Source organism: Varroa destructor, unplaced genomic scaffold (assembly GCF_002443255.2).
Source record: "Varroa destructor unplaced genomic scaffold, Vdes_3.0 BEIS01000003.1, whole genome shotgun sequence".
In the NCBI taxonomy this organism is placed as follows: domain Eukaryota; kingdom Metazoa; phylum Arthropoda; class Arachnida; order Mesostigmata; family Varroidae; genus Varroa; species Varroa destructor.
Genome location: NW_019211456.1, coordinates 36,201,376 through 36,225,195, shown reverse-complemented (window position 1 = coordinate 36,225,195; position 23,820 = coordinate 36,201,376). Strand labels below are relative to the sequence as shown.

General features: G+C 38.9%; 3 protein-coding genes across 14 annotated transcripts in view; 1 reads left to right on the top strand and 2 right to left on the bottom strand.

Annotated features, from left to right (window-relative positions):
* Hyccin (PI4KA lipid kinase complex subunit hyccin) overlaps positions 1 to 12,760 on the bottom strand; it is a 32,800-nt gene extending 20,040 nt beyond the window's left edge. For 2 of the 3 annotated variants that reach the window (XR_015322668.1, XM_022800525.2), the window contains exon 1: positions 8,340 to 12,760. Coding sequence is in view for 2 of the 3 variants with exons in the window: in XM_022800525.2 (XP_022656260.1) it covers positions 8,340 to 9,075 (736 nt within the window). In the remaining variant the exon portion in view is untranslated. The remainder of the gene's footprint in view (positions 1 to 8,339) is intronic. The other variant, XM_022800523.2, reaches the window with a different exon arrangement.
* Positions 12,761 to 14,153: 1,393 nt separating this feature from the next.
* On the top strand, positions 14,154 to 20,344 carry Atu (Another transcription unit). 2 transcript variants are annotated; one of them, XM_086982225.1, is made up of 10 exons: positions 14,154 to 14,392; positions 15,307 to 15,360; positions 15,927 to 16,021; positions 16,424 to 16,640; positions 16,890 to 17,060; positions 17,541 to 17,730; positions 17,858 to 18,124; positions 18,348 to 18,613; positions 18,965 to 19,155; positions 19,449 to 20,344. In XM_086982225.1, exons 1-10 carry the CDS (start codon positions 14,319 to 14,321, stop codon positions 19,826 to 19,828), a joined length of 1,905 nt encoding a protein of 634 aa, XP_086838351.1. In that variant the 5' UTR covers positions 14,154 to 14,318; the 3' UTR covers positions 19,829 to 20,344. The 2 variants fall into 2 exon arrangements, with proteins under 2 accessions (XP_086838351.1, XP_022653164.1); XM_022797429.2 differs by having other exon boundaries at positions 14,155 to 14,392; positions 16,424 to 16,646.
* Positions 20,345 to 20,909: 565 nt separating this feature from the next.
* The window catches only part of LOC111246965 (uncharacterized), a 20,703-nt gene continuing 17,792 nt past the window's right edge, over positions 20,910 to 23,820 (bottom strand). For all 9 annotated transcript variants that reach the window (XR_002671901.2, XR_002671897.2, XM_086982235.1 and 6 more), the window contains 2 exons: positions 23,196 to 23,524; positions 20,910 to 21,243 (listed from right to left, as the gene is read on the bottom strand). Coding sequence is in view for 7 of the 9 variants with exons in the window: in XM_086982235.1 (XP_086838361.1) it covers positions 21,007 to 21,243; positions 23,196 to 23,396 (438 nt within the window). In the remaining 2 variants the exon portion in view is untranslated. The remainder of the gene's footprint in view (positions 21,244 to 23,195; positions 23,525 to 23,820) is intronic.

Below are 23,820 nucleotides of genomic sequence, written 5' to 3'. Positions count from 1 at the left end.
TTTTTTTTTGAATTTCTTGTTTCTCGCCAGAGATGTCTTCATGAGAACCCTGCCGCAAACCCCAACTTATCATATGAAATACGGAAGCGCACCGAAGACATGCTACCATATTCATACCATATTGATCGTTCGTATTTAACAGTCACTAAAGACGCATCCGTCGATTCTGTTGCGCAATGCATAAATATTCTCTTTAATAGACAGAAATCATAATTCGAATCACCGCCTGTTTGCAAGGCCTGCGTTTGGGAGAATAATCATTGTACGAGCTGAGTCAATGTCTTCTACAACAATTACATCGAAAATGAGCTAATAGTCTGCGTGGAAGAATAAAAACGTTCTGTCGGTAATAGGGAAAGTTCGTCCGAACATTTGTTTCGCCAGATGTTTAGGAGTATTATTTAATCAATCCACAATTAAGGAATAAAGCAAATGTTGGAGAGGAGGAGTAGGCTTACACCAACCGCCACGTAGTAGCCACGAGTAGGCGTACACCACGACAAAATTTCACAACGACAAATGAATATCGACTGCCCATTAGAGAAGCCGAAATATGAGGAAATTTATAGCAGCTTGCGCCTTCCAGAGTGGCGAAGCATTGACTTTTAGCCAAGGTCAGAAGATCATACCACAAGCAAGACAACTAGCTTATTATATACATATATATGTTAGCTCATGTTAACTGCAGGTCCGCTTGCACACAGTCGCTCTATATCCTCGGTAACAACAGCCGTAATGGTGGAGTTGACAAGTTCCTATAAATCACTTCAAACTCACTGATATGAATACTACGAAAAATTAAAACGCGACTACTTGGGGAAAAAAGAGGCTTGTATATGATTAAATCCGAACACAAGATTGGTCTTTGGCTACGAAGGTTTTAATGAATCCGCTTCACACGAGTCGACTCAAGTGCTCAGAAAGCAAGCCAAACAACTCTTATTTCTTCTTTGAAAACTTCTTTGAAGCACGCTGGTTGCTACTTTATAGCTTGTTCCACATTGAGCTTTGCTATAGCTAGATCCATTAAATCTCGAACGGTGAACCAAGAATAGGCAGAATTACGTAGCCGTAGTTTCGAATTAAGGCTATAATCACGTATTGCTCCTTATGTGTTTTTGTTCATTTGATTATATATAATAATTAGTTGGTGCTTGAGTTCAGTCACAGCTCTTCGATTTTCAATAACGCTTAGCGACGTAAAAGGCTCACAGAGTTACGCAGTGGCTGAGCTATACGAAAGTCGATTTTCACGAATGCCCTTCCTCAGTCAAACGTCAACTGAAGAAGCAGTGCAGCTTCATGATTAACAAACTTTGATTTTAAATTTTGATAACAGAAATAAACTACAGTTCTGCGCGCTTTGATTGATTATCTTTATTAGATTGATTAGTGCTAATTCATCCATAGCATTTTTATTTCTTAAAAGTTGTGAGAACTAGACTGAGCCACGAAAGCATATAGTATTAAAAATTTTGCACTGGGTTATATGATGTAAGGAACGCTAAAACAAAACGATACGTGTGTAAACGTAGACTGACTAATGATATTATTGAGTATATAGTTGTTATTGATTGTCAAGTTGATTATTCAATTATTTAAACGACATTAAATAGAATTAGAGTCTCCAGTTGAACTCCAATCACGTACCATTCAATATATGACACAAGCAATGTAACAGAAATAGCCTGCATGTATTCCGCACATGTCCGCCACTATAACAATCAATGCTTGTAGTTAGTTTTACCCGATAGTTCTATTGCCGTAGGACGATTTCCATTCAAATGATGAGGAGTCAAGGCAATACATCGCAAGTAATAATAATATAATATACACGTCTTTTGCTATGGTAAACATAAGACCCAAAAAAGTATAATTTTTAAAAAGATTAAAACGAAGATTAAAGAAGATTAAAGATTAAAGAAGAAGAAAACAGTCTCCTCCGTATAGTACGAATGCCAAGGCTGTTTCCCAAAGAACTGTCAAACATCCAAAAAATAATATCTCAAATGACTGGTGGCTTCTGACATTCGTTAAGTATATAAAACTAATCCATTTTTAGATCACATATAAGAAGATTTCCGTGATGGTAAAATTGTATATGTATAGAACAATAGTTACGATCGAGTTTTTATAGAGTTGTGTTAGAGAACACGCTATAAAGAATTTTATATAGAGGAATATAAGAACGGAAAAACAAACACTATATTGGATCTGGCATTTGTAACAAGGTTTTCGGCAGAAAAAATCATGGCGGTAACTCTGATGGCGGCACAAGCCTTTTCTATAGTTTAGCGTTAGGTCCTTAGAAAACCGTACTCTCTGTTTTATTTACCAAAGAAACACTATCAATAAAATAAGAATAAATCAACAAAAGTCACTATTATTATATTTTATATATTATATTACTATTATTATTATTATTATTTTATTAGCTAGCATAGCTAGCGTTCATAGAAAAAAAACCTCGGAAATAATGGTCCAGTTATCTTTACACAAGCAGACTAAGAAAGTGGTAGAGTGAGCAAAATGTGTTTCACCTAAAAAATTAAATACGTTAAACCAAACGCTATTTAAATCTATGGTATTCAAAACTGGATTTTTCAAATCTGCACCAAAAATGTGCTAAATATACAAATACAAACACGTAACCGCATGGAAGTGCAAACAGCTGCAACTGATTGGTGCGCATATATACATACATACAGATTCTTAACAATGTTTTCAAAGCTTAACAAAGACGTTTCAAAGCTCGCGTTGTATATTCTGGGTCAAGTTGTAATGGAAGTCCTTATCACCATCGTCGCCGTAACCATCAGCGTCTGTTATTCTACTCAAAAAATTTCCAATTTTAACTATTCCAGCTGATTAACGTTATTATTGACAGACCCATTTTTACTATGGCACAAGACATTATAGAGTGACATTCAATTTTCAAACAGAAATCCCGCCAAAGCTTTTACTAACGAAGTGTTCGATTTTCATTATCATCGTTATTATCATAATCTAATTGCGTACGGTAATGTCCGTCCTCTCTTTCTCTATGATCAATATGATTAACACTTGTCACCATCCTCAAACTAAATAATTTCAAGCTAAAATAGTTAGCCGTAATGCTGCTAGAGTTCCCTATTTTATAAACGAGCTTCCATTAGCACCACTTTTATATCATTAGCATCTCCGACTAATAAATCTGACATCAGCTGTAAAAGATTCGCTTTACGACCCGTTACGACTGCAAGCTATAATCCGACATCTGTATACGTAAAGTAAGCTGGGACAAACGGCAGAGTAATTGCCCACCCTTTTGATATAGTAGTGTCGGTTTGAAGCAGGAAAAAGCAGCGAAATGCAACTATGCTTTGCTAGCTCAGCTTATAGATAAATGCATCTTGGAATAATTTTAGGACATTTCAAGGCCATCAAAAGTACAAAAATATTTCAAGCTTTCAAGCATGAGGCTTTTATTGACTGACAATTATTTAATCATCTTAAAAGATACCTAGTGTTTTGATATTCTCATTGAACAGAGAAATATAGACTAGGCAACACCAACGCTACCCGATACATTTAAAGTCACCATGCAAGACAAGGTCAAACTATTCAGGTGCCTGAGTTCAATATTAATAGTTAATTTCTATACTTAGTAAATAGAGAGGAAAAAGAACCTCCTCGTCCGGTTGGTGAATGCCTATGCGCTCTATATTGAGACAGTAACCAAAATAACGACTTATGAAGACGGCCATAACACCTGTGGCACATGCCAGCATATTTGAATCCTACTCTTTGATTGCTATCACCTCACGTGTTACAATGTCATATCTAATTTGCTGCAGAGTGTTGCACTTATACTTGATGTGACTCAAGCCATTTAACAAACCCTCAGTTGGAACCAAACGCTTTTTTCTGCCGATGAAATCGGGTACATAAATGCTATAAATATATGAACACAAGATATTATCTCATTGCACCTTGTTCTTGCAGCGTCACAAGCAAACTGTTCGATTCGGTACTTGCCCACTTTGTAACCATGAGATGGTTCCGAATACACTTTCTTTTTATCACAAGTACCGTATGTCACGATTAAACAAACCCAATGCGACGAGAAGTTTTGGCTAATGTCGTTCTGTACAGTAGCTATATAGTGTTTAGTCTTTTGTTCAAATAGGTTCTTTGCCGTTTATAAATAACCTTTGAATGATCTCCGCCTTGTCTCATCGTGAGTCTCTTAAATGATTGAAATATATTGTTTTGAAATATGGTGGCGGTACTCAAGCAACCGTTAATGGTCAACTTGGTTAAGTAATATCGACACGTATAAAATGGGTGCACTAAGCCAAAAACCCGTCTGACATGATAATAAAAGGCGAGCTTTAGTAAATTAATGGTGTTTACCTAGGAAGAAAAATGAAACTGCGATTGTAGAACAAGTCTTAACATCACTGTACACAGGCATCGTTATTTGGCTAGCGGCTTGCATGGCTCTTCCAAACGCAGAAGTGACAGAAGGCATCGAAGATCACAAGAGTTATGAAGAACGCTAAAGTCATTTTAAAGAAAAAATTCACAAAATGTAATTAATTAAGTAAATAAAATGATGGGCTTCGACTAGAAACTAGTGGATCGAGGTTACCCAATTATGTTGGCTGTTGTTAATATTGGCCCGGTTAATATTGGCAAAGTCGTTAGCCGATATTAAGACGACTATAAGTGCGGTTAATGCACAAAAATGGCATAGAAATATTAACAATTTTTCGATTTTCCTTACTGGTCATTTTATAGTAACACGCATAGTTCACATTTTTAAAGAAGAAAATAGGCTTTAAATTAGGACGATTTTAAGGTGCCTCAGTTGTTCAAATAACTGAGACACAATGAATGGGTGACAGGACTAAAGGATCCTTGAGAAACGTATGAAGTATAAAAACGTTCTATCCTAAGTTGTCCTGGATCAAAGACCGTAGACTCAGCTGACTAAATCGACTAAACAGTATACTTATTGACAGTCTTTGATGTATGTGTTTTCTGCGATCTGTTACTGCTTTTGTAAGGACTCATGCTATCTTTAACCATCAGAAAAATATCTTAAGCTAGCTTTTTGCAACATTACTACGTTTGCCTAAAAATACACCAAATATACATCAGTGGCGTCTTTCCTGACACCGAGTCTACTAATGGGTATGGGTATAATGGTTGAGTTAACTGTTATGACCAGCGTCTAACATCTACAAAAAGACTATGTATTTCGCATTAGTTATGTAACCACCAGTTCAGCTCAGAGCAAGCGAGTCCATCGAAATATGTATTCACAGTATTGCCACACACCTAGAGTTAAAATAGCTACATCAATTTTGTTTAGCGGAAGTATGCTGATCCGACAACAACAGGCAGATGATCCGTCATGTCTGTTATGTGTTTGAAATATATTTCTCTACCTTTATCTGACGAGCAGACACTGCACTCACTATCTTACATGTTAATAGCAGCTCAATGGCAGAATAGCTTACTGCGGCTTTCCAGCAGTAAGTAGGGTTGCATGTTTTATTGCGCACACGTAAGTATCGACTGGTTACTTGGTGGTGGTCTTGCAGCGCTGTCCACCGGAATTATCAGTGCAAATGATACCAGAAAAGGCTGTTAACTACATAACAATACGACACAAACGTCACTATTATTGAAATAGGCTCGTCACCGTAACTCCACTGGACGATCGCTCGTAACTAAGTAAGCGAACTAGTAAAAACAATTTCTTAAAAATGCTCACATAATAACACCCAAACAGAAAGCTAGAAAATAAAAAGCATAAACAGAACAAATTGTATCGACTTTTTTCAGTCGGCGTTTATGTCACGTGGCAGAACGATATACTGTACGATTAATGCTCAAAATGTTTTAGTGAAGGCTCAATAAGAAACCAACAGAAGTCGCCCGAAAGATCTACTCAAAAAACATTAGTCAGCATCATAATAACGTCAACCTTCTGTTGCCTTTTACGTTACAACTTTTTGCAATAATAGAACACATACACAGATAGTGGCTAATATGGGACCAACAAAGTAATTAAGCGAGAAGCTGGTGGCGCGTGGCTGCATCATCTCTTCTGTTTTCATTCAGTGCATGTAAAAAGTGCTTTTTCTCAAAGATAAATGTAAAAGTACCATTAAGTTTAGCATACTTTGCCAGAATGCAGCTACAGCATTTTTTTTTATTAAGGTGCTATGCTGCTTGGGTAGATAATGTTTACCTGATCGGCTTATTCGACTGTTTACTCATGTTGTTTTCTTGCTCATTCCCACGTGGGCATACGTTCAATGTGATGTTTCAAATTCAAAATGTAAATCGTTTTCTCTTCGAAAATAAAGATGAGTCATTTGAATGTATATTTTGGAAAGAAAAAACATTAAATATAGGATCTTGTCAAGTGGTGGTGAAGGATGTAGTATAAGGAAAATAAATTTAATTGGTACTCGTATATCCTTGGACAGTGCTGCAGAGCCTTGTTTTCTTTTGTCACTGAAACGCGCTACCTCTGGCTTCTCTTTTTCAATAACAATATTCTACCGGTAAATTTCGAGCTAGGAAGCAAAATCAATAAACGCCATGCGATCGAAATCTGTAGGCTCATCAAAAAGTAGCTGCCTAGTTAAGTCTTCGCTTAGTGCGACATTTGTGAAAATATCTTCGCATTTTATCGTTGTTTTTCTGTGCAGAGATTGATCAATGGATTTCAGAACTCTTGGTTTTCTTGAAAAAGTATTATAAACCAGTTAGGTTTGTGGGTTTGGTGGAAAGCCCCTTTACTGATAACGTACTCTCTAAATTTGCAATTAACCAAGCTACTACATAATTTTATCTCGAACCGTTTGAGAACAGGATCGAACTGCGTAAGTTCTTGTCCTACACACGTATGCGTGTCTCAGACAGCCAGGATGGCGTTAAGATCAAATTCTTTTCCTTGAGGATTTTAACAATTCTAGCCGATGACAGTGCGGACAGATTAGCAAAAAATATTATTGTTACTAAAATCATTATTCTTCGCATGATTCTATGGTCATTGACGAATATTACCAAGAATATAAATAATAATATAATATAGAGAATCCGGCCCGGGGGCCCACAGGTTTATAGGGCCACTCAATAAACCTATACTTACAATAACGTGCCAGCCAGTAACTTACTGTAGATATCGCTTTTTCCCACCAAGTCAGTCTTATGCCAACACTAACGATCGCCGGAACTAGGCTTTTTTGCAACTTTTTTTTTTCTAAAAAACTATGATATCCTGGGAAAAAATTCAACAAGCTAGAAGGAAACTAGGAATCGCAAACACTGTTTGGGATCATGCTAAAATTTAATATGAAAAAGGAGCAAAAAGATATATGTTTGGTATTCACAAAGATTTTCCCTATATTTAACAAGACGAATAAATAAATATTTTTTTATTATAAAGCAAATGTCTTAGAATTAGCTTGCCCAATTTTGTACGCAGGCCCTTAACCTCTTTTTATGGACTAGAAAATAAATATACATAGAAGCGATATAGAAGCGAACATTTTCGTGCGTTTTTTTAATGCATCCAATTGAATTTTTTAGTGTTTTTTGAACATCACCTTATATATTGAACAGAACCCACGCACAAAGTAATTGTGCTGCATAAATATAAAACTTGCATTTTTTTGTTGTATGACTAATTGATCATCAAATTTTTTTATGGATTGAACGTTTAAATGTTCCAAAGAAAAGTAAAAATTTAAACATAGCGTTTCGTTTTTTTATATTGATATTGCAGCGTTTGCACACAAGCGTATTTAATTCTTATTTAATTATTAAACAGCAAGGAGCGCCTATGTACCAACAATAATCATGTCCGTTTATGCAAGTGTTTAACCGCCTCACTGCATAAAGTATTCTTTGAATATACCTATAATATTAAGTCGATAAGAAGGAGTCCGTTAACTTATCAATTCACCTGATCCTATCCTACAGTTTGTCACTACATGATGAAAGAAAACTGGGTTATACCGAAGGTGCATGTTTACGAAATAACCCGTTTTGCTGTTGTGAATAAATAAATCTTAATATTACGATTTTGAACACATTGTTTCACCGGTTGCTTGCAGGTAGTCGAAGGTGAATAGTTATGAAAAGCATAGGCTATCCTATGCAATACACAACAATATACAATAATTTCTGCCTTATTACCTATTGAATTATCGGCGCGTATACAAAGTGAACAAAAACACACAAATTACGTCAACTAGCCTAATACGTACCTAATAAAAATATTACCCACCTAATAAGATCTAATTACCTTCCCAGCTATTACACATAACACTTACCAAGAACATACTGTCCGTTGAACATTGAGAAGTATGCGCAGTGCAGCACCTCTAGGAGGTATTCTGAGCTTAGTTCTATTCGCGGGCATCGCTGGCTGATCACTTTCTGCGCTCCACGCAGTGTAGCTTCTCTCGACGCGCCCGGCATATATGAAATGTTGGCATTGTAGACTCTCATTAAGAGCGCCGATATCCGGTGCACATTGTCACGGCTAATCCGTACCGCCTCTTGAAAGGGTCCGATAACCACGCGAGCGTCGTGAAGTCCCTGCTCGAGACGGGAGAGCGCGTTCTCCGTGAGAGCCGCTGACGCCGGCGGCATCATCGACTCGTGGTAGATCGACGGCTTATGCAGTGCCGGCACCGTGAAAGAATGGACGATCTCCTTCCCTTCGGTATCACAGGTCTCGATATTGTACGCTGCCAGCAGGTATACCTCAAGATGGGATAAGTCGATGGCTCGAGCTGCAGGGTGCCGGTTCAACCGGAGATATAAGGCCAACGCCGTCGGAATGAAGTACGACGAAAACCGCTGCAACTCTTCGAGCTCGGACCGGCAGAACCGGAACAGCAACTCACAGATTGACTCGAGAAAGATGGCGTAAAGTGATGCATCCTCGAGCGTCTGGAATAACGCTTTCACCACAGAGTCCTGCTGACACAGCGTGACCGCTGCCGCAGATGACTTGCCCGCCTCGGTTAGGAATTCCGACACTGTGTCTTTGAGCTTGCCCATTACTCCTCTACTGTCCGTCTAGCTCTATTGATTGCATAAATACGAGCACAGCTGTGGCGATGGTAATGATTGAATTGATCGTTGTATTCTGTTCTTGCCGGCCGTTATACAACCATATTTTTCAATGCTCTATAGTGCGACGATATTTTCCGATAATCTTCTTCTTTAGCCAATGCTAAGTGTTTTACTTCATGTGACTTTTTGCAGTTGAACTTCGGTTCGTGAGACCAATACAAGTTTCTATTAGTAAATAATGACAGCAATATTCTTGAGGCACTCCTTCACATTCAGTCGTGAATCAAGGCGATCGCATACCACGTCATCAGTTTCCAGAATATTTATTGCACTTCTATTCTTCTAACAGCTACTCAGCGGTTTTCGGTAGCACTCCCAAAGGTTACGCACGGTCAGTACTCTCCTTCTGCTGAAGCAAACACTTCTGGACCTCTTGTCTTGTCTTCGGTGGTAAAAGATAAGAGTTCTTGCCAACTTCCGCAGGCGTCGTTGCTTTCCCCTTTCCCCTTAACTTTCGTTTCCCGCGTCCCCGAACTGCTCACTTTGTTCGTGAGGATCAGAGCTTAAACAATATGACCTTTCTCTCAAGGACTTCTTAATTCGCCGTTATTCGTTGTGTCTCTTGCGGCAAGCAAGATTACCGCAGACAGACAGTCGTTCGGTCCGTGCAGCTATAGCAGCAATGCGCTTTTAATTTAGCAACATACGCCACTACAATTACTATTTGCCTAACTATAATCAACTAGACAGCGCAGAGGAATCCGCTACGAAGGATACCGATAATCGGGTGTTCACGTAGATACCATGCAAACGTGGATGACAACTTGACAAACACGCTAACGCGATTACACATATGGTTACAGCACCGTACAGCACCCACGCTCGAGCTCCCAGACAGTCGCTCCTACATCCGGTTTGCATTCACAAATCACACCAATCAATCGTAGCATTTGTGCGTGCGCGCCTTTCTCGATGATCGGCAGTATTGGTTGACGCCTGCTGCACGTTTCGCTCACAGTAGAAATATAAGCTGTTGTTGAATACGCGGCTACAATCACGCAGCTCGTTGCAACTTGTTAATTGCGTACGAGTAACCTGCTTTACGACAACGACCAATAGAAGTGGCACAGGCCATGACACGATTGATACTATCTCGTACTTCTATTACTTGTTGTAGTTTAAGCGGTAGTTGTTATAACAGGTAATTCTATTAATATTACATCTGATATTCTGATAGTTTTTAGCAGACATGCTGAGAAGACTTAGTGACGGCAGAGCTTGGAGTCGCATTGGTTCTAATTGTAACAGTCATCATGGCTTGTTAAGGCTGTTGCTTTCGTTGCTGTTTGATAGCATGCGGCTCATGATATTGCATTTACACTACGCAAAACAGTGGGAAACGATCAGAAATATGAACGTCGTATGTGCGTAAAATGGCCGCACGTATCTCATGAACAACATCAAAATGAGAGATAATACTAGAGGAACATAATTACTTTCGTCACCATTTCTATATACAATATCTATGTGTCCGAAAAGCGGATCAACTAAACATACTCCGAAAGAGACCAAACTGCAATACCAGAGGCTCGGGTAGGTTTTAGCTGACCCTAAGTGACGGCAGCAACGTGGTGAAATCAAAAACTCGAACGAATAGAACAGCAGGTCCCAACAATGATGACTACCGTAGGACCGGCAAGGTCAGCCTAAATGCGGCCAAGAGCTTTTAAAAGAAAAGCGTGATTGAAACCAAGACCAAAGCTATGGCTGAATAATTGTTATTGGCTCTCCTGTAAGGGACGATGTAGGTTCGATTTGTTTATTAGTTTTCCAACAATCGTTCTGTTTTCTTCTTGTGTCTAGTTCATATTTCCTTGTCCTTTTTTTCCTGTATTTCAGTTTTCTCTTTCTGTACGTTGACTTGGCATAGCCTCTTCGGCACTGCTGGCTATTTCTTAAAACTGGAAAGGCCAGAATTTTGCTTGCGATCAAAGTACTGTTCTTTATCGACGATGAAAAAGAGTAATCACACTCTACAACTACAATGGCGTGTTGTCGCCACGGTAGTGAGCTCCGTTTGACACGTTTGGTTTCTGTTTGGTACCATGCTGTACCTCTCCTGCACTTTGCTGCTGACTTCATACATCTAGTGCTATTGTTAGAAAATACTAACAAGTGCAATACTCGTCGATTGATTTCAATTCCCTGGAAATTGGTATTGTCGACGTTACCGTCTGTCTCCGTTCCGCGGCGTTTCCCGCTAATAAGTTTTTTCTTTAGACTCTTGCCAGTGTTGTAGTTAAGATTGGTGGACCGCTAACAATTGATATTGTATTTGCGCAGCTGCGCTTGATTGTAGCGAAGTCCCATGGACAGCTGCGGCTGTGCAAGTTGACCTCATCAGTTGACCAATTTCTCTTTCCTTCTTCCTTAGATTAGGTAGTTCAGTGTCCTGTCACCACAAGAAATCTTACGAGTATCAGTAGGAGAATAGATACACTGAGGTCGTCATTTCATCTCTTCTGACTAAACGAAACGATCACACTCATAAGTGGACGGCGCACGAATGATTGCACGGGAAAACTCTACCTCAATTTCGTTCCCATTGATTAGCGTCCGCCCCTGGACATGTTAGCTAACAGCCATTTATATAGTTGGATGATTGGCTTATAATATCTGCATGCCACTAGACAAACTGTTTCAAGAGTCGATTTATCAGCTTCTCACTACTAAGAGGTCTTGATTGACGATGGAAACAACCGCATCTAAGTAGACTGTTGCTGTCAGACGTAAATTTTCCAAAGAGAAGACAACACGCGACCACTGCTTTAGCTATTGTAATAGTATTAATAAACCTTCTTCCTGAAGTGACAATTCATCGAGCCTCGGGGGCGGATCAAACTGTTCGCAAAAAAGTGGAACTGTGCGGTCACCTCTATTTGGGCCTTTGTTGGTGCTTGGCTAATTTATCGGTTATCTAAATCGTACTTGGCAAGTCACGAGCGCCGTGTATATTATACCTGCCTCTCGTTTTCTATACTTTCTCGTCCTTATTAATGTAGTTCCTGTGAACTGGGCTCGATTTACGCCTGGTGCTAGCCTCTACCGCTTTTCAACGTTGCTCAGTAAATAGAAAGACGCTTGCCTGGTTATTAATAGCGATGACAATGGTCCACCGAGGTGCTATCTGTTCAGTAATAGTAGAAACAAGCTTCAACGGTACTTTCATAAAACAGTAGCAGCGCCGTTTGCCCCAGCACTTCCTGCAGACTTTATGCTGTTGTCACCCCTTTAGCGTTAACACCACCTTGCTTGTGCAGTTAGCACACACACCTCTTCATGTTAAACGGTTGACGGAAGCCCTGGGCAAACTCGGTGGCCTGTTTCCTCTTCGACTCCACACGTCACATCGTATTACGTATTTGCCGTCTCGGTAGTAGCAGCAGCATTAACAAGTTGACCATTAACACAACAATAATAACGATAGAGCAATTAGTCGTATCGTATACGACGATTGAACGTTCACTTCTCCACCTCCAGGCAGCATCCAATAGATGACCGCCCTCACTGGGCAACACCTCAGCCACTACTGGCGGCGACTACTCGTCTGGCACAACCGGAGTCTACAGGGGTGCGTGTTGATGTCGCTGGTGTTGCTTCGGCGGCTGCTGCCTGCTCCACGCATAGCCGCTGCGAACAGCTGACATTACTTCGATAGGGCCCAGTTTTTCGGCGCGTGTCTTGACTGCAATCGTGGGACAGACGATTGGCGGGAAGCTTTCTTAATAATAAACGGTGAAGAGGATGAAGTTCATGGAGGGAGTCGCAGCTGAGCTGTCATGCTGGGTGTATGCGGATCTGTTTCGATAACTGAATAAATTGTATGGCAGAATGTAATATATATTCAAGGCGGATATTCAGCACGGCGAAATACATATTAAAAAAGTCAACAGTGGGTGAACAAGGAGAAATAGGGTTTGTAGGAGAAATAGGCGAGGCAGTGTGATTACCATGAGTAGGCGGATTGGGTACGCTGTTGAGGTGGCAACGGCGGAAGGTTACGTAGTAAGCGATGCTCGCCGCCTTGGGACATATTCCTTGCCAGCATTTATCTTTGTTTGTCTCAGCACAGTATCAAGATTCAGATAAGGGCAGTTGTTTGGAAAAGTTTGAAGAACTTGGGGTACGAGATGTCGGAGCAGGAAGGCCGAGAAGGAAAAGCCGATGTGATTATGGGTCAGGTTTTTTTCCAAAGCTGTAATGATGATAGTAATTATGGTCACTAGTAGGGCATGGTACGTATTACACTATTATTGAAAAAAGGTTTATTATGTTCTTTACTTTAGAAGACGAACAGAGTGAATTTTGGAATGAAGGCCTGTACCTATAATGTAAAAGGCAACATTGAGAAGATCGTTCATTCAGAGCTTCTTTTGTGTTCCTGGGTGACTTGTTTATCGTTTCCAGTATTGGTTAATTTTTTGAACTGCTGAATGAGAAAATTAACGCTTGTCGTAGAATATAATCAAAATAGCACTACGATTTTTTTTAGAATCGGTTGTGTTTTTTTCTTGTTATATAATTTCATGAGCTCAAGTGAAGAGTGCTAAAGACAGTTCCGAGACCTCAGAAAATGCTAATTTGACCGTCATATATTCATTTGATAATTAATATATGTATTCTATAATACACCACCTAGACAAGGTATTATTCACTAATTTCACTAATTCGATTATTCACTAATTAGGTATGTTCAGTCCAAATTTTCTTACCATATTTTTTTAGTTTATTTCATTACTTTTTCCACTGATGGCTGACAACAACATAACGGAAGGCAATTTTTCGTAAATTGTTCTTGGCTGTGCTTTTGTAGATCAACACGTAAATCATGGTTAAAATAACTGAAAAGTTTATTCAACAGCGGTCTTCTTTGACAGCACGCAGTGTGGAAGGAGCGGTGGTATTTACCGATGCCCAATACGTGGAAAGGGCTGCTTAAGCAAACGCCCGCCAATCCAAATGTTTTGTTTATTAGCGCTATGCATCCATTGGTCTTCTGAGTTTCATTTTTTGTTTGTGTTCTACATCTTGTTCGCCGGAGCACTCCTACCGGCGCTTGTGAAAGCTCGGAAGTAAATTGTGACTTGAGTTAAACTCGTCTATTGTCGTGAAAGTGATAACGGTGGTGGCGTTACTTGTTTTTGTGTCGAGACAAACGATTTGACGCCATGGGACGAAAGTCTCGGCGTGAACTTCACTCGGGGTCCAGCAGTAGTGATAGTGAAAGTGGAGGATCAAAAAGGCACGGATTTCGAATATTTTGGAAGCAACGTGTGTGACAACAGTCATCCGTGAAAATATCTCTAAAAATGAATCTTTAAAAAATTAGCTTCACATAATGATCTCACTAGTCGTAGTCGGACGTGGCTCCAGCGATTTTAATAGATTTTTGAGCTAGAATGCCATTCTCTAATTTTTGACAATTACCTTTTTTCTGACATTCGCAAAACGGCTTGGCTAAAGAACACAAATCGAAACTAATAAGCGTTAATTACTGCTTAATTGCGGTGGTTTGTTATCCTAGTTTTTTTTCGATATTTTACGCATGCGGTCTTTTTATCGCGTTAGCTTTGAGCTTAAACATGAAAAGGTGAAAGCGAAACAAACGAAAAGGAAAAAATCTAAATTGGCTGAAAAAGACATTATTATATAGATTAAACAAAACATTCGTTTCTATGTATAATTGTACGTATGCACCTGCACCTCGTACAAGTGCACTTGGTTGGCTTAACTATATGAAAATATGTAAAGCCTTGTATGTGGCAAGCTCTTTGATATATCCAGTTACCTCAGATTGGAAATATGTTGTGTAGAAGCTAGTCTTTTTATGAGGCGGACACGAAATACATATGCGCCATTGCTATTGCAGGATTTACTTTGGCGTACAGCTTATTAGGTATTAGGTGTCGCCCATCCCATAGGTAACTTATTTGCAAAATGTTGCATCTCGTGTAACAGCCATAATTATAGTGAGTGCTTAATAATAGAAATTAATAAGTGGTATGCTTACGCGTTCACCAGATTTAGTCAACGGAAGACTATTGCTAATTTGTTTTGTGAAAGTGTTTAGCGATTTCGTTACAGCCTGAGTATTTTCATTGTCAGTCATATAGTTATTTAATTCTTCCTGACATCTTAATAATTATTGTTCTGTAGAAGTGGCTCCGGTTCAAGAAGTGGATCCGGTAGCAGGAGCGGAAGTAGATCCAGGTAAGACGCTTAATTCTAGATAGATTTTATCATAGTTTAGTGGTATTTGAGTTAGAGTGGCAGTTTCTAAGGAACTAAAAAAATTACCTTGTATAAGACAGTAGTCTCTCGGTTGCTCGATATTCTGGGTATGTTGTGTTTGCTCGATATTGATTGAAATATATTCCTACTTTTTGGTTTGTTCATCATAAATAATGTTATTAATAATGTACGACCAATAGTCTGGGTCAGTCTATGAGAATGGATTATCATTCCTATAAGTTAAATTTTTTGCCAAATGTGTATAAGCATGTTTCTATAGCATGAATTGAATCAGTTTTGATACAATTGAGGAATTCCAAAATTTTCCTTTATACAGCTATAACAAAATTATATTCGGTAAAAAGTGCACGCCTTATAGAACTTGTGCACTTTAATGAATTACATTAGACTCGTTTTAAAATGAGCTTAAACATTATCGTAAAAGGCTGGCCTTTTGTTAGTCGCTAACAATGGATACAACCATAGAGGTTCCAAGCTGTATTTAGTTTCAGATTATATTATATATATTTTTTTTTTTGTTTCAGGAGCCATTCAGGCTCTCCTGCCAGTCGGCGGTCCGGGTCAGCGCAGTCAAAGAAGTCGTCTTCTCGTAGCAGATCCCGAAGTAAATCACACAGCGGTGTGTACCTAAACGAAATGCGGTAGATTGTAATTGATGATAAATTGGGCATGATTATGGTGCGCGTGAGATAAGCATACTTCCCCAAAATGATCGAATACTTCGATGGCCACTGTTTATTTAATCATTAATCTTTGATTTAATACAGCTGTTTTTTTCATTGAACATAAGATTATGGATGTTTCGTTGTTTAGAGAGGCAAACTTTATTGTAGATAAAGTGGGCATTGTTATTCAAGAGATTGTGGTAAATATTGCTGCTTCATTTTTTACTTTTAAGGTACTATATAAAATGTTGTGAGCGCATTTTTGGCACAATCCTGTACACATTTTTGCAATATAGGGCAAAAAATAACTTTGATCCCACTGTGTCGTTACTGTTGCTGTTGACGCCTAATTGCAGAAAGTGGCGCGCGAAGCAGTGGGTCGGGATCACCGAGTCCAGAACGACAGATCCGTTCACGCAGTGGTAGTGTCGCTTCGAATGCTAGCAGATCCCGATCTCGGTCAAATTCGAATTCGAAGTCTCCAGCGTCTGCCAAATCGAAATCTCGCTCCAGATCGAAATCTCCTTCGAAGTCAAAATCCCGATCGAGATCTCAATCGAAGTCTAAATCCAGGTCAAGGTGCATACTGGTCTGAGCCATAACTCCATAAAACTTAGTCTTTACTAAATGAGTAGTGGTTGTTCATTTGGTTTGTTGTTAAGAAAGTAGGTAATACATACCCAATGCTAAAACCGACGTTGCTCAATAAGCTATAGGCAGAATAAATTTACTAAGAACAGTGGATTGTATGCCCTGTACCACGATTTTTGTCGGCCTTATTCGATTAACGAGGACGAAAAATAAGACTTATGTCTGTTGTAGGACGCCATCTGCCGGGTCTCGAAGATCCCACGGTTCAGGTTCTCGGTCGCGGTCTCGTTCCCGAAGTGCTGCCAGCGCAAGAAGTCGCAGTGGTTCAGGCAGTCGTTCAAGAAGCGGATCCAGAGCTGCATCAGGCAGTCTTGCCAGCAGAGGCAGCGCTCAGAAAAGAAGGTTGATTTTGAAAATGTTTAAAAATCAAGTGTATTTGAATTAGGATGGCCTTTTCATGTGCATATTTACGGGTGCATATAGCGTAGATTTTCTTTGACGACTGGACCAACTCGTGTGAGCCTTAACTTAGGAACTGAGGATTTTGCTTTATCGTACTGTGGTTCATAAATTGATAACTGACGTTTATTGTGGTTTTTCTCAAACACTTGTGTATTCATGGTTGAAAATTATAATGAACAACTCTTTTTTTACTCAACGAATTGTTTAAGAAATGTGTTTTTTATGAGTTGCGCCTAACTCATACCAAAGATTTTTTAGTTTTGCAAGGAATCTAAGAAATGACTGCTCATTAATGAGCGATTTATGGGATTTCAGGAAACTTAATAACGAGGTGTTTATAAGTGATATTTTTTTAATTACAAGGTTCTATAATTTTTCCTTTAGTAACTTAAGTTGCATTTTGTCTTCTTTGTTCTGCAGTAAATCGGACTCGGATTCAGAAGTCGAATCGAAGCATAAGAAATCGAAAAAAACATCTGATGAAGAGGTGGACAAAGCTGGCGGGGATCGACCTGAAATTGAAGATATCTTTGGGGAGGAACTCGGAGATATAAGTGATGATGATGATGATGATGACGAGGCTGAGGAAAAAAACCAACCCGAAAGAGAGGTGCGGAACCAACTCTGGCATTGTTCTGTTATTTTTCGATATTGCTGCGTTAGATGAGGGTGTATATGCACTATCATCATGTAACATCTTTGTCTGCAATTTTGATTTGCTATTTTCTTTTGGGTAGGTTCGTCGTATGGGTGACCTCGATGAAGAGGGTCCAGATGACGAGGAAGGAGAGACTGCGGAAGAGACTCCGGCGCCTCCACCTGAGACTCGTATCGATGTCGAGGTGCCTCGAATTCAAACCGATCTAGGTCATGAATTACACTTTGTTAAATTGCCTAACTTTCTTTCAGTGGAAACTCGGCCGTACGATCCTGAAACTTATGAAGATGAAGTCGACGAAGATGAAGTTCTTGACGAAGAAGGACGAGCGAGGCTTAAGCTTAAGGTACAACTAATTAAGCCATTAGATAATTTGTGAAATTTACGAATTATCTTGTCTGTTAGTAAAGAACAAAAGCTTCGTTCGATTATTGTCTTCCGCCTGTTCCTTGAATTTGCTTATGTTAAGTAAAATCAATATGAGCAAGCTTCTTCGCAAGCACTCAAAATCTTTTCCGTTATGAAGTCGTAAATTCATCGTCATAAAATCTTGTTGTTTTTCTTTCTAGGTTGAGAACACCGTTCGATGGAGGACGGTTTATGATCCAGATACAGGTGATCCGGTGAAACAAAGCAATGCGCGTCTTGTACGGTGGTCTGATGGATCACTCAGTCTGCACCTTGGAGCTGAGATATTCGACGTTCACAAACATACGCTTGTGAGTGGAGACCACAATCACTTGTTTATTCGACAAGGCACAGGTCTTCAAGGACAGGCTGTATTCCGAACAAAGCTTTCGTTCCGACCACACTCTACCGATTCATTTACCCACAGGTACAGAGTGGTATCATATTCCACCATATGTACATCTCATCATTATGCTGTGGAGTACAAAGACTTGACAACATTTTCCAACTGATTTTACACTTACACAAAAAATAAACGATAAAAATAAAAAAATGACAGAATTAATCGTAAAAACAAACGTTCTTAAGGCACACTTAAGATAAATTGTGAATTTATCATAGTCGTACCAAAATTACATATACAGAAAAATAACAATAAACATTTTAATACGATATCATTTGGTCTTAACTTTTTTGACTTTGCACGAGAATTAAATAGTCGGTAAATTATATATGTTCGTATATCTTTATATGCGAATCGTATCTTGCTGTTTTACAGAAAAATGACTCTTTCACTCGCGGGACGATCCCAAAAAACCAACAAAGTTCGGGTGCTTCCAACGGTTGGCCTGGATCCTGAAAAGAATCGTGGTGAAATGATGCGTAAAGAAGAAGAGAAGCTTCGTGCGTTTGTTCGACGAGACAACAAGCAACGGAGAATTAAGGACAGGGCGCGAGGAATTAATGCAGGTCAGCTGAGGCATCATAAGAGGAATTGTGGAGGATTTTCCTTCGAAGCTTCAAAACAGTTACCTTCGAGTCATTATTGATAATTTTGTCGTCCTCGTATAATATGTTTACGCAATTCTTGTTCAAGATTTCTAAAGGGTTTTTTATAGTTGAAAGCAAAAATACGACTTCATCTCTTCGGACATATCATGTTAAAGTCGGTACCTACCGTAAACAAGTGAACGGCGTTACACAAGTAGCTAAAAAGCATAACGATCTTCAAACTTTTTTTTTGTTTTTTTGGCAAATTGTAGATTACCTGGAGGACGACGAGGATGGAATTTCACTCAACGCGATCAAAAACAACGCTAAGAAAAAGCAGGCTGCTTCAAACATCTACTCCGATTCGGATTCGGAAGATTCAGATGACTCCGGCATTCGACGAAGAAAGGCCTCAGACAACAAAACCAAAGCCAAAAAGATTCAGGAGTCAGACGAGGAGGAAGAAGATTATTTTGATAAGAAGGCTCGACAGGAAGGCGGCAATGCAAGCGCCAGTAACAACAATACCAGCAACGATGCAGGTCGATCGTCTGACAAGGACGGGTCAGATAAAGATTCGGGATCTGACGATGAAAAAAAATCCGTAGGTAGCGGGAAAAGCAAAAGTGGGTCAGGTAGCGACAGTGATTAGGAAATTCATAGCAAAAAATGACGCAGACGACAAACAAATCTTTATAGAAATAGTTTGCCATTTAGGTGGTAAGACACAACAGAAAAAGTGAACCTAAACTCGTGCACAGAGCCGTTGGTGCTTATTGGTAGAGTCAGTAGGGACTCTTCCATTTAACAGAGAGTCGATCTCGCTTTTAAATTCCAGCGAAAACGATAAGAAGAATGCACAACAATATATTATAATTACAAGTTACGAATGACTGTCTTACGGTCGAACGCTTGTTGAGAAATGCAGAAGGTGTTATAAACTAGCGTTAGAATCAGTGGGAGGGAACGGAGTGGAGGCTGAACCGGTATGGGTGTAATTATCACATTAGACGAGCTTTCCTATAGTGCCGATGATAGCGATGGTACACGCATATATATAACTCACTTGGATAAAAAGTGGCACGAATGCCGATCACGTAGAAATTAATGATGTATTTATATTGTATATTATGTCTCAATGAATAAATACGAGTTTGGTTATTCAATCTTTGGTTTATGTACTGCTTTCAATCCTGTAAGTATGCATTTAGTCGGCATTTAGTAACATAAGTTAAGCAAACAGTCTTTGTTTATTCATTTACTATGTCGTTGTACTCGCTTTTATACCAAGTTTGTCTATATTGTTTATTTTAATTTGAAAAACTCGCATGATGACGATTTTTCTTTATTTACCTGATTTTCATCTCTATTTTGGGCACCCGTTTTGTAAAAGCAGCAAAAAATGTTTTGCGAATAGCCTAAGATGGCACGTGTAAAAAAACGAAACGACAGAATATTAATAAAATATATATTGAGAGTCGATATTCTGTGACCTAGTTTGTCGGTTCTCTCGAAATTTATTCAGCCTTCAATGTTTATCGCATATTATATCAAAAATAGGCCGTTAGGTAAATAGAACGGTGTTAAATAAGGTAATCAATCGCCGCTATCTTTCCTTTGTTGTAGGGCATCTATCTTTCTAATTGACTGCGCAGTATAGTTATCATAAACAACAGTCAATAATCATCCTTATTCAGAGATTTCTTTGAATAGTAATAATATATCACAAACGATTTTCCATTCATAAACTGACGGATCTTTATTAGCGAGCACAATCTACAACTAGTCCCTATGATCGTATCTTTTACAGGTGAGGGCTACTATGGGGCACTAGTGGATCATATGGTTTAGTGTGTCCGCCTCTATGGGACTGATAGATTTTGGTTCCTCGATTGTCGCTGCGAAGTGGCTATGTAACCGTTGGGAAAACGAGAGGAAAGCAGGCGAGTAGCTTTGTGGAACCGCACGTTCTCTCAGCGATTCGAGCGTGTACGAGGGCGGGTCAGCGCCATGCGAAAAGAGATCTGCTTGTGAGGTTATCGTTGGCGCGCTCAAAGGAGACTTTCCCTGTAGGTATGGATAAAAATAGCAAATATTTAGCATTACATGCACGAAAGGCTACGGCGGAATACTTACATTCGAAGGCTGCGGCGTTCGAAGCTCTCCCTTAAGCGTTAATGGGCTGATCTGGTCATCGCAGCAATGACGTACCGCACAGTATAGAAAACGACATACAACTTTACGTATTAGATGGACAACAGTAATCAACTATATTTCAATGAGCAGCATTATCGCCACAAGTATTTTGATGGTTTCACGTACTGGAATTACGAGTTACAATCACATGTAGGTACTTTGTAGATGGTGTGCATCAAGCTCTAACTGTATATTAGCAACTGTATTTAAGTTTTGCCCATATATTTAGTGTAAGTATATGTAACATAATAAGTAGAGCTGTCTCACGTATCATCGAGGGTAGATGTTTATGCCATACACACATATATCAAATCTTAATACTATACTTTTACGCCAATATAATTAGCATATTCTCATCACGTAAACTAATCTGATTAGGGAGCCATTACTGTGCTTCTCTGGCAGATGGATATTATCGAAAAGTGGTTAATAACTTGATAAAAAAAAAGCGGGTCACCACTCAGTAGATCATAGAATGGTAATTAGAACAATAATAATAATAAAAAACACAAATACAAACTTTATGTCTTTCATAAAACAAAAACTTTTCCTTAAGGCTAAAGCATACATCTTTCAGTCATCAAAATTCAGCACTCACAAAGTCGATTAAAATTTTCGTGCTTTTGGTTGTGAACAACATCGAGTGTAAAATTGAATAACATAAAATGTTGGGCACACTATGTCTCAATAGACGCGCTAACCCTTGTTTTACTTATCTTTATGTTCGACAATTTCCGTTGATAAGCATGTAAGTTTCCTTTAGCTCAAATTTTTTATAAATCCGTTTTCAAGTTCTATGTATTTTTTTTTATTAGGTTGCAGCAAACATCCGCCACTGTTTATGTGAACAACAATTCGATTAAAGGAGAGGGTTTTGCCGCTGATTTTAATTGGTTTCCAAATATTCGTAAGATTTAAAAGATTATTTTTGCACCTACAACTTTATTATTGCCAACGAATGAAATTGAAATACAAGTTTGAGCTCCAGTGTTAAAAAAACCATTTTTGAAAATAGCGTCCTTATATTTCATAGAACAAAAAACATACTAACAGGGACGAACTCTAAAAATGTAATATACAAACTCAAAAACAGATTTCGTTATAAAAATATGGCTAAAATTTGGCGGGCACCAATTACAAGCAAACGATAGCACTTGAACGTTATTTATTTGACCACATATTTGAGCAATAGATATCGCTAGCGGGACTTGTGCAAGCAGCATCTAGCCTTTTTCAACCGAACATTTAGCAGAAATTTAGCGATCACGATGCCAATGGAAAATAACAAAACCTATTTGTACCAAAAATCTTACGTGTATTTTTTCTCCTTTTTTTAAAATAAGTTGCCCCTAAACCGCTGGGGGTATGTTACATCTACTATATAGTACAACATACCTTGATTTATTCATATAACTGTAACAACGCTTGTAAAAGGTACATAGTAAAAAGAGTGCCCCATTATACAAAATATTTTACCGACTAATTATTATATTATTATTGTGACACCATCACTGTTGTTATTCACGATCTGTAAATAGAATAGTCTCCGGGGTTCTTAATAGGGCACAAAAATTTGTAACAGTGCAAAACCTAATAGAACATCCAATGAAAATTCTGCTCCTTTCGACACGCACACGCCGGTTGGCGTGTGCTAGCAGAGCAATCATTGTCTAGGTCCTGTATGCAACTGGCATTAAATTCTATTCTGAGTACGTGAACTAACTAGCAGAACTGTCACCTGCGCGCATTTATTCGGATAAACACGGACGAATTCTCAGGCATGTTTGGGCATATCTCTCTTTAAAGATGATTGATTTGCTTACCTTCTTGCGATAGAAGACGTCGTTAACGCTCGTCGAATCCGCTGTGGTGACACCTTCTTGTTTACGGGCCTCCTTTCGATGGCAAAGAAAACAGCATAACGAACAGATAAACAGAAGTCCAAGTGATGAGAGGCCGCAAACAGCGAAAACATACATCAACATCTGAACTGATGGGTCCGCTTGAAGATGCGGACGATACATTGTTGGGCCGGCGTGTTGGATACAGGGCTACACAGAAGGGTATCACTGTTGATAAAACTGTGTCTTCAGTTGACGCGTGATTGTAGCTAGAGCTGTCCTTTATTGCTTTCGTGGTGTATCCAAAAAAGCTAAACAAAAAAACACAAGTACAAGAAAATATGATACATTAGCAGCGATGTTAGAATTAAGGTGAACGTAATACAGCTTTACCATTCATCCCAGTAAATTTAGCACATTTTGTGCTATTTAATAAATATACACAAAAATGCATTTGATCGCGCAAATTTCGACGCATCCTATAGTCCATAGGGCTTCCTTTTCTTTTTCGTAAAAGATAATGGAAACCAGCCCAAGTATAGAAAGATAAACTAGAAACCCTATTTAAAATAGCGCATTGCTATGCCTGAAATTTATAAACAATATA

Excerpts from the sequence above, each read along its gene's own strand:
- Atu (XM_022797429.2), top strand. The coding sequence starts at position 14,319 with ATGGGACGAAAGTCTCGGCGTGAACTTCACTCGGGGTCCAGCAGTAGT. Across the intron at positions 14,393-15,306 it reads GAAAGTGGAGGATCAAAAAG|AAGTGGCTCCGGTTCAAGAA; the intron begins GCACGGATTTCG and ends ATTGTTCTGTAG. Across the intron at positions 15,361-15,926 it reads AGGAGCGGAAGTAGATCCAG|GAGCCATTCAGGCTCTCCTG; the intron begins GTAAGACGCTTA and ends TTTTTGTTTCAG.